At 39.7% G+C, this 11,279-nt stretch overlaps 1 protein-coding gene across 1 annotated transcript; it reads left to right on the plus strand.

The window, feature by feature from the left end:
* Positions 1-245: 245 nt before the first annotated feature.
* Positions 246-8,548, plus strand: psmf1 (proteasome inhibitor subunit 1). The gene is made up of 6 exons (XM_022245809.2): positions 246-429; positions 3,031-3,180; positions 3,332-3,414; positions 4,001-4,195; positions 5,416-5,577; positions 6,529-8,548. Exons 1-6 carry the CDS (start codon positions 247-249, stop codon positions 6,671-6,673), a joined length of 918 nt encoding a protein of 305 aa, XP_022101501.1. The 5' UTR covers position 246; the 3' UTR covers positions 6,674-8,548.
* Positions 8,549-11,279: the final 2,731 nt, after the last annotated feature.

Here is an 11,279-nt window from a genome sequence, read left to right on the forward strand (position 1 = left end):
CGGGCCCGGGGGAGTCATATAATTTTGCATTCCTATATTGAAGATTTCTGCTTATTATTCAGTTAAAACATGTCGTGCAGTTTCGTCACATTGAAATATGCGATATAAAGTAACAAACTGTGTCAGGTTTGAAGACTTTTGAGGAATATTGGTCCCGACATGTAATGTGTGTGCCTTGTCAACAATGGATGTCTACGTCTGTGTATATGCGCGATTGATTGGCCTTGGCAGCGCGCCCGTGACCCCATGACCCCTGCCTCGAACATAACAAACATGGCAGTCTCCCTACAGGTATCTACTGGCTGTGGTCTCGAACTTCTCTACACCAGCGTGAAAAATCAGATTAGATCGCAATATGATGCCCTTGTTTGTTGTTTGCACTGGAATATGGTGCACAGTGGATTCAAATGTGTTGGTTTGGGAGAAGAGGTAAGCAGTAACATGGGCATGGGGGTAAGAAATTTTAAGAGGCGGTAACGTGCTGCCGATGAGCAGTGGAACTGGAAAGTCCCTACATTCCGTTGCCCAATCATTCTCGAGGTCGGAAATTTATTGCACTCACGTCTGTGCAAACGGGCAACTCTCCATTCACTTTGTACAGGGATTTGCATGTTTCCTCCTTTTTTGCTGCAACATGATAAAGATAACTGGGGGTTAAGGGAACGAATTCTACTTTGTTAAAACAACTTATCTAAACTTGTTATTGGTGATGTCTTCATATCAGAAAGAAAAGAGAACAGTGCTTCTGGGTTTTGAGGGAAATTTGGGGGTAAAACAGCAGTGTACATGTTACGCCCCAACTATAGCATAAGTCCCAACACAGGCCTTACTATAGTTGGGCACGTCCCAACTAGAGTGCTACAGTTGGGCCGGCCCAACTACAGCAGAGAGGTCCTGCATGCATGATGTGCCCAGCATGTGCCAAAGTCATATTGTTTACAAATGTCATGTCATTGGTCATAGGGCTAGATGAACAGATGAAGTGTCACATTTTAGATGAATTGTGTCAAGCGTGAGACACATTGACTTGGGTAATGTTGAGACATTTCCCACATTGGACAATAATAGTTGGGCCAGCCCAACTGCAGCACTACAGTTGGGACTGCTATAGTTGGGGCGTAACATCCACAACTGCCCTGAAGAGCTGTGAACAACAAATGAGCGAATGTAGTCTGGTTCTCGACCTGGATGGTGATTTCTTTGGATGAATCAAGATTGCCTGAGTCGGGTAACCAGATGAAAAACAAAATGGCATGTTTCGACTGAGTGGTTGTCTTTTGCCAAACTCGGGTTAGAAATTTGAAGTTTTCTTGCTTATAAATATTGTCAAAATTTACCTTAACTATGCCTATCAGGATTGAGTAATGGTTCCTTAAGGTCAAAATGTTAGTCAAGCCTAGTTTGAAAAAGTGGACTTTGTTTCCTTATCATAGGAACAGAATGCTAAAGGTAACGAATGCCGATAACTGAAACCTTTGCTGTACAGTGTGGGAGATATTCATAGTTCATAAATAGTGAAGTTTCAGGCATACATGTATTTGATGTAAAGGTTAAGAGTTTATTCAATAATTCAGTTTTCCCCATTTTAACATTATTTTTGCCCCTTTGAGTTTCAAGTGTGAAATATGGAATAGCCACCAATTGACCAATCAGAGAGAAGAATCAAAACTCAGTGACGTCATCCCGTCTGCAACAATGCTGCTATTAAGTGTAACTGCAATGACTTTTTCTTAGACAAGATTTTTCTTCAACTTTGTATTCTTTTTCAGTGCATGAAAATTCTTTTGCATTCCTGTTTAGTTAAATGCATTGAAAAGTGAACTTTTTAAACAATTAAAATTATCCGTGATTGTTCCATGCTTTCCTGGACAACTTAGGGAGCTGTTACTGCGAGAAGTCATCTAGGGAAGACATAGTTCAGTTCATTGGCTTTTCTGTTCAAATTGTGAACCCAGATTTACTTACTGAAAACATTTCTGAAAAGGACATTGATGTTTGCTTATTGCTGTGCACATAAACAGCAATAAATCAGCAAAGAAGTGAAAACAGAGTCCAGCAAAATCTACAAAAAGGCAGGACTTTTGTGTACAAACCAGTGTAACGTTAAGGCTTCTTCCTGAAATGACATCACAGTTTTGCTCTTGAATATGGAAATATGCATTAGCATAAAACCCCATAAATCAGTAAACTACCCTTTGAAGTAGTGAAACAAAAGTTGCAAATGAGGTGAACTGAGACACAAAAGTGCAGTTTGAAGGCGTGTATCAAAACAAATAGATTGCAGCTACCCTTAAAGGCAATTTGGAACCTTGCACAAATTCTTTGTTCTCCCTCCTGAGTTGATGATCCTATGAATGGATGTTATTCAAAGACAACTCAACTCAGGATGGAGTACAGTCAATTTGCGTAAGGTTCGAGATTGAGCCTAACATTGCAAGTCATGCTGTTATGAAACATTGTACCCCAAATGTGGGTACTAATTATACACTGTAGAGGTGCATAAATGTGGGCATAAATGACACTGTTCATACCACCAGCATTCCCTGAAAGAGGGCAGTATGCAAGAAAAGGGCCCAGGGTAATAATAATACTTCTGAGTGATGTAATGTATACGGCTGGGGAAAACCCAGATGCAGTTACCTTGAAGAATTCATCTGAGTCACAGCAGGCAGAAGAAATGTAACCAGGTCCAGATAGAAGCAGTTCTCGGTCATGGTGTGATTTCATAAGATCTGCCAGATTTTAGAATTCTGGTCTAAAATATTCTGGATTTTTAGAATGTTTGAGAATAGAGATGTAATCATTAGCTGAAGTCATAGCCACTTAAAGAAGAAACTCCTGCCCTGTTAGGTTAGTTGTAAAAGTGCTGAAAAGTCACACATCTTATGGTTGTCATTGTTGCGTCCCCTCTGCTAGATTTCTCTTCGTCCACCAATTTTCCTTTTGTACACTGACTCACATCATGCTCATCATACTACACTGACTATAGGGGAAAAATCAGTCATGTCTTCACTTAACTTCTTCTTGTAGGCAAGTGGCCAAAAGAGTGAGCTTCTTCCTAGTGCGTGGAATGAGGGAACTTGTGATGTTTACACGCTAAGGTATCAACCAATTGAAGGAACTGACTTCTACCTGCTGAAGGTCATACGAATGGACGACACACTGCTGGTCCATCTTCTGGTACAGATCATTCTTGTCTGTGTTGTACATGCATAATCGTTCATTTTACCAGGTATCGCCAGATTTGCCCAAAAAATCACAGGCTTGGAAGCATGGTGCGTCACTCCTTCACATTTTCACCCTTAGCTTTTTTTGGTTTTGTGCCTCTCAGAGAGAAAAAGATGAGAGAGTATCCAATCTGTCATTGGAAACATCGGAATATGTGGAAGTGGACAACTTGGGAGATTTTAACAGGTGGGAAGTGTTGATCAACATGACCAACTCAGTGATAGACTGCTGTTTATTTAAACTCCATGTTGAAACTTACAAGGCCAACTTATATGATAGTCATCCATAGGCCAAATCCTCACCTGTGGGAGGCTATAGTAAATTAATCAAAGTGTGTGATTAAGGTGTTCAGGTCATCCCATTTTGACACCAAAAGCCTTGAAGGATGAATGAGGATGTGCGTTATTGTGTGCTCTTAGTTAAGGTTGGGAAATTCTGATATATTTTCCACTAATAAACATACGTAGATGACAGACATTGTCAGATTGAAGGGGGCAGCGTGCAGTCGCTCTGAACATACTTGTACATTGTACAACTTCCAAAAGTCCCTTTCTGATTAAGCAATGTCTTGACAATTTTACTGAATCTTTCCTCATTGAATTCATCAAAAATCCCTAATAAGTCACACTCTCTCAAGTTTTGTAAAACTACATGTATTCAAATGAACTTTGTAAAAGGCATCCTTTTTTCAGTTGTTTGTTACAGGACTGATGTATTTGACTTATGATAGACTATCTCTTACTCTCTGTCTTAACATCAATATTTTTTCTAGAATGTTTAAGAATATTGACAAACTTCAGCAAGAATTCAAATCAGAACTGATGGACAAACTGAAAGAAACAAACTCTACATCTCGCCAGAGCCCCAGAGACACACCATCGCAGCAGAGCACAAGGAGTCAGGAGGATGACACAGATCCCCTCAGAATACCAAGGAGACAACCTAATCAAGATGGCAGACCAGATTGGTCAGTATTTCACAAAGTGTAGACATTCTTATCAATTGAGAATTAATTTTTCCATTAACTTCTTACATATGATTTGCTTTTGGTTGGATGTTGTATAAATGCAGTTTGGAGTGATACTTAATACATCTTAAATATAATTCATTTGTAATGTGTGACAAAAGCTGACAGATAAATTCTGGTACAAAATGTTGATGCATAGGGCCCGGTGGTATAGAAATTACTGTATATTTTCAAAGTTTTCTGCTGCACCATATCAAAGTTAGAAATCCAAAACTCTTAATGCAAACAGCTTTGGTTTTATGCTTTTTTGGGGGGGTACTCAAAAGGTCAGTGCTTAGATCAATAACATTTGTATCTACATTAAATATTTTAGAAGTTGACTTCGTAGTTTATCACAGGATTATGACATCCTAAAAAAAAACCGGCAAAATCTGAGATAACCTAGCACAGAAAAATGGCATCCTGAAAAGAATGGAAAGCATCTTTAGATACATAGCATGACGATGGTCGATATCTTGGAATAATTTATCAGTTACTTCTAGAATTGTCATGATAAATTATTTCAGGATGTTGTCATCTTATTTTCAGGATGTCATCATCCCTTGATAGATTATCTCAAGATGTAGACTTCTCAGCTCCAATATGTTGTCATCCAGAAAATAAAAAATGTCAAGGTCTAGGGCTGTGCTTGACATCCAAATATTTGATCAGTTATCAAACATTTGAATATAATTTTCCAAATTTGAATATTCTAATGCAAAATTCATGAAAAGGGAGAATGTTCTTTTGCTTTAAATGAGAAAAATTACATTATGGAGGTTTGTTTCAAGCAGATTCAAATGAAAAGCAACAGGTATCTTACAACAATTCAAAAAGTAAATTATTCATCAAAAAATGTAAAAGGAACAGAAATTTTCAGCAGGGCAAGAAGCATTGTTCATCTCTTAAATCTTGCTAAATCCTGGCTAGAGATACTCCTAGACGTGAGAAGCTATTATAGTGATTATAATGTACAATTGTGTGTGTTATTGCTTATATTGAATATTTGGATATTCGATTGACTTGACAGTTGAATATTCAAATAGTGAATTATTCAAATTGACTCAGCCCTATCAAGATCTCAGACAATTGGAAGGCACTTCTAGAACTCCGTAGTGTGCTTTTCTTGAGTGCGGCTCAGCATTGACTTAAAGAACTTGACTTTTCCATTCTCTTTCCAGGGGACAACCAAGAAATCCTTTTGTTGTTGGTGAGGGTGATTTGGATCCATTTAGCAGAGCTCCACCTGGTATGTTGATGGATCCTACAAGGTCAGGCTTTCCCCAGCCAGGTTACCCTGGCGGGTATAGGGGAGGACTTGGAATGCCTGGAAGATTACCGAGGCAAGTCAATAAGCCTTTTGCTAGTTAACTTTGACCCAAATCTGTTACACTGAGTTCTTTAAATTCACTTAATCATAACAACTTTAATTTTCAATACAAAAACCACTGTTGCTATACCTCGTGATTCGGGGCAAGCTTTTGCTTAGTTACATAAGAAACACCTTGCAACAATACACTGTTATCAATGGATAAGAATGGCACAAAGGAACCAGTCCATTCCAGAGATGGTGGTTGCTATGCGAAAGCTTGCCCCGAATCACAAGGTATAGCAACAGAGTCATTAGTCTGGGGAATTCAAATCGTTATGTTTATGTGCTATCAGATAACTCAGTGTACCAGATTTTATTCAAATTTAACTTGCAAATGGCTTATTGGAAAAGGCAAAGTTGTAAGTACTCTTAATAAGATTGCAAATTTTGGTAAAATGAAGCAACTTCTGGTAGAAAAGCCAACACTGCCACCTAACAGTAAGCCCTTTTGAAGCATGGCTGATTCAGTAAGAGGGTGCTATTTGAAGTGGGGAAATTTGAAGGAAACACAAAAGATTTTACCCAAACCAAAGAGTGCCTTCCTATTCCCCAGGTTTTAGTCCAGGGCGAGTGAACAAAAGAAAACTGGCTGTACCATTTCTTAAGCATCAGTGCTATCAACTTTTTTTCAATATGGACTTGTTCCTCCCCTTGGATACCTAGTACGGAACATTGTCCATCTTGTCTTTGCGGCTGTGTCACATTTTTCAGTGCCATAGTCAAATAGGTTTGAATAGTGCAATGATTGCTTCATTGCTCAGCTCAGTAAATGGTACGCTATTAATCATATATACTGCCCTCTATTGACCAACTAGCAACTAGGCAAAAGTATAGACCAACTTAAAAAAGTGCTGTCCTGTGGGTTGTTGTGTTTCTCTGGCTTGCTTGCCTTGACAAGATTTGCTTTCTTTTTGGTCTGCAGGGGTGCAGTTCCTCCGGGTGCTAGGTTTGATCCCGTTGGTCCACCAAACCCAGACGGGGGTCTTCCCAATCCGCAGGGGAGATACCGCGGCGAACCAGACCCTGACCATGAGCCCCCACCAGGATTTGATGACATGTTCATGTGAACCATGCTGATCTCCTTTCTGGTTAAGAAAAATGTCATAGCATGTCTGCACGAGAAAGTTTGATGAGTCATATTTCAGCGTTGCTGTTCTTTTTCCAGAGGGATCTTAGGTCCTCTTTGACTTTATAATATTACTAGGATGAAAATTGAGATATTTTCAGTGATTTGACCAAGGTGATCAGACTGTTTTTCATTCTTTAACATTTGGTAACATGCTGCTTCGTTTCATTTGACATCCTAATGAAACACATCAACATGTTCTAATAATAAATCATCACGGGGCATGAGTGAAACCAACATGTAATAAAGTGCTATGAGTCTGATGTCCAACACACCATAAGGCCAACATCATGCATTAGGTGTGTGATGTTTTGTACGAGCTTTCAAACAATTTTTGGATATTAACTTATCGAAATGTCACTGCAACACAAATGTATAATTGTTTGAAGAGGCTCTGTCTTGGATACAATCTTTGACAGGACCGATCCTCAAGTTATGAATCTGCAGAAAAAATGTGGATAGAATGCACTGCAGACCATCAAAATAATTTTTATAATAACGTTTATTTTCCTCTCAACTTGGCAAATAGGCACTGCTTTTGAATTCGTAGGACCCTGAGCATACAGTTCTTGATATTTCCTCATGAGAGATGAAATAAACTGATTAGGCTCAGAATTGTGCAATACATAGGATGGGAAACATGTATGACTAGGGGTGTAACGGTTCACCGATGCATCGATAATCGCGATTCTAAAATGTGAATCGCGATATTGACAAAATGTGCAGTAAGTAGAAAATAAAATTAGGCCTTAAAAAGTTGAAATGTATAGCTTTATATTTGTAATGTCGCCTATACTGATTACTCTTGCAAGAAATAGTTTGGTTGGGTTTAAGCATCACTGATAACTCGCCGAACGTACATGTACATGACGTATCTGGCAGTAGAAAACAAAAGTGACAGTCGGGCATGTATCGTGGATGTAACGGCGCGGCCAAACTTTCACACCGATCTCGGTGTCATGAGAAAATTGGATGCATATCGGACTTTATCCTGTCGTTTGTTAAACCAAAAAGGTTTTCCTTCCTTGCGTAAGCGCCGATTTTTTTACGCGGTAGTATCTTCTGAAGCTCTGTTATGCGCACTACTAGACTGATTCTACATGTACAGCATACATGTACATGTACAGTACATGTACATGTTTATATGCACGTACGTGCGCACGTGTATACACGTACTACATACTGGACTCGAAGCGCGAGCGCAAGCCTTCTTGGGACCATCGGTGATTGTGTTGTGATTGGCTGTCCACAAAACATCAATATTCATACATGTGTCAGTGAGACTTATTTCAGCCGTTCATGTGTGAGTGCAAGTAGTGACTAACAATCTCCGCTGTTACTTGCAGTAGCACGCATTTCACTGTGAATTTACGACTTGAAATAAGATAAGTACATTCTCGCTTTCGGCGATGGAGAGTTTCGTGACGACTGGCGCCGGCGGGATGCGCAAAGTTATATGTGTATGACGTTTTGTACGAGCTTTCAAACAACGTTTGGATATTAACTTAGCGAAATTTCACTGCAACACAAATGTATAATTGTTTGAAGAGGCTCTGACTTGTATACAATCTTTGACAGGACCGATCCTCAAGTTATGAATCCGCAGAAAAAAAAAGTGGATGAAATACACCGCAGACCATCAAAATAACTTTTCAATTAAGAAAAATTCTGAGCCTGAACTTTTTGACCCAAAAACTTTCGATGAAACAAGATACTACCCACCTACCCAACCTATTTTTTTTCAACGTAATAGGAAGCATTGCTATTATTTTGGTTGGCCTAATATTAATAAACCAGAAACACTTGGAGAAATAAATGCAGTTCTATGTTTAATTTTGTGACTCGCATTGCAGAAGCTTCTTGTCCTCATCACCTATAAGCTTACCATTGACAAGTTACCATTGGTAAGTTACCATTGGTAAGCTACCATTGGCAAGTTACCATTGGTAAGCTACCATCGGTAAGTTACCATTGGTGAGCTACCATTGGTAAGTTACTATTGGTAAGTTACCATTGGTAAGCTACCATTGGTGAGTTACCAAGTGAATTGTAAATTGGCTTTCGTCTTATTGTTTTTTTCGTTTTTACGATACGTATCGTTACACCCCTATGTATGACTGTTGCATACCACACAGTCTGCTGCGGCCATGGATAAACCAATCTGAAGAATTATTTCAAATCAAATTGTTTTATATTCTTATCTCTGACCTCTATACTTGAGTACAAGGGAGGTGCCAGTGTTTGCTGGAGAGAATTTCTTGCACGATGGCAAAGGGCCTTGCTCATTCCTTGATCCAGCTTAGCGAGATTAGAGCATTTGTAAAAAGGTAACCTTACTGTTAAATACATTAGTTATCACACGAGTGCAAATGGAACAAGGAATAATGTAGTGTGTGTGTGTCCCGAACGAGTCGTATGCGGGACACGCCGGGACGCACTACATTATTATTGTTTTGTGTGTTCCACGAGCACAAACGTGATAATGAATTTATCTTTAAGCAAACGTGACGCTCAGTAAAGATAAGCAAATTTCGTATAGCGCCACTGCGTTGCGCTATGCGATCGAAAGCGCCACCTTTGAATTTTAACTAAATTTTGCAGTTGTGCGATTTGCTTTTACTTAGCCTAAAAATAATGCAGTGCGTTGAGTTGGAACAGCACATTATACGGGTTTGATATGAACCATGCAATATATCACACTGTTTGTTACCATGGATCGACCAATCAGAATTGAGAATATTCAAGTTTGCCTGAAGATGAATAATTTTGGAAATCAGTTTTATTGTACTTCAAAAACTATTGAATCTTAAGGCTTACTTGAGATCTTGTTCTATGAGCAAACCTTCTGAGTGTATTATTTGAATTTTATGGTTTTACATTTTTTTTCTCTTTGAAAAATGTTTGGATAACTGAATCATTAAATGAGCTGTTAACCTTGAAAAGACTTGTCTCCTTTCAATTATAGCAATAAAAAACATTTTCCCATAACATGGTGTATGCCCAGATTGTGCGGGCGGGCCATTGGTCCGGGCCATCGGATCGGGCCATCGGATATACCCCCCAGAACTGATCTTGTGTGGTCCGACGTCCGCTCCGCTCCCCGGCGGCAAAGAATTACACACACACGTAGGGCAAATGGCTGCAGCGTCGTCAACCATTTGGTCGTGGCTCGTCTTCGAAAGTACACGTGAACCGCATGATTCTCAGACGCTGATCAGGAAGTATTTGTCCTTTTGGGGGGTGGGGGAAACGGCGTGGTTTTGGCCCTTTTCTTTCTTGGTTCTCACAACGAAGGTATGTAAGCTATCTTACATAAAAATCTTGGGGGAAATGAAGCAGCATTTCTATGGGTACACAACTATAATGGAATCCCTGTTCGTACCCTGTTAAACGTCATGCATAGCCTGCGGCGAAAAAGGCTCACTTTCTGTGGGGTTCGTGGGAGCGGAGCGGACGTCGGACCCCATAGTTCTGGGGGTAGCCAGTGGAGTGACCTTCGTGGCTTTGTGTGGGAAGCACTCTTAGAGAACAACCAAATGACACAGTCACTACGCACTGTGGACGACTCACCAGTCGAACAATTAAAGTGCGCGCGCTATCCACGATACGTCTTTCAACGAGGTTATTTTGGTTGTTCTCGAAAGGTACTACGGCGCTCTGTGAGTGCCATCCGACTTGTTCAGATACCGAGATAATTTATCTTAGTAAGTCGGCTTGTCAAGCGTATTTAGTCGAGTATGTTGTCAAGTCGACTTCCTAACTGTATAGTAAGTCGACATCGCGAGATATTTCATGACATCAAGCCTGATTCCAGAGTTCCCTATATCGACTTGGCGAGATAATTTATGTAGTCACCCCCTATTTGGTGAGACGACTTGGCGAGATAAGCTATGTTATCAAGTCTGCTTTTGGAATTCGCGAGTGTCAACTCGGCGAGATAATTTGTTGTCAAGTAGACTTTACAATTGTGGTAAGACGACTTGGCAAGAAAATTTATGTAGTCAATCCAACTTCCTAATTCTGGTAGGTCGACTTGAAAAGATAATCTATGTCAGTGAGTCGACTTCCTAATTCTAGTAAGTCGACTTGGCGAGATAATTTATGTCATCAAGTCTGCTTCTAAAATTCACTGTGAGGACTTGGCCATATAAATAATGTTGCAAGTTGACTTCATAATTCTAGTAAGTCAACTTGGCAGGATAATCCATGTCATCAGTCAAGTGTACAACATGCAGGCATGAACTGACTACTCAACGTGACCTGCAGTGTATTTTCTCGCTCGGCCAAGTCGACTTGCTAGAATTTGGAAATCGACTCGACAGCGAAATTTATTTCGACGAGTCAACATTGTGAATTCTGAAAGTAGACTTGATGACATAATTGTATCGCCAAGTCGACTTACTAGAATTAGGAATTCAACTGGAGTATTTAACTTACCTCGTCAACTTGACACAAGCAAAATCCAGAAGTAGACTTGACAACAAAAATCATCTCTCTGAGACGACAAACCGAGTTCTGGAAGTAGACTTGATGACATAAATTATCTC

Source organism: Acanthaster planci, linkage group LG02, assembly GCF_054643075.1.
Source record: "Acanthaster planci isolate LZ-2023a linkage group LG02, COTS_SCS, whole genome shotgun sequence".
Classification (NCBI taxonomy): Eukaryota; Metazoa; Echinodermata; class Asteroidea; order Valvatida; family Acanthasteridae; genus Acanthaster; species Acanthaster planci.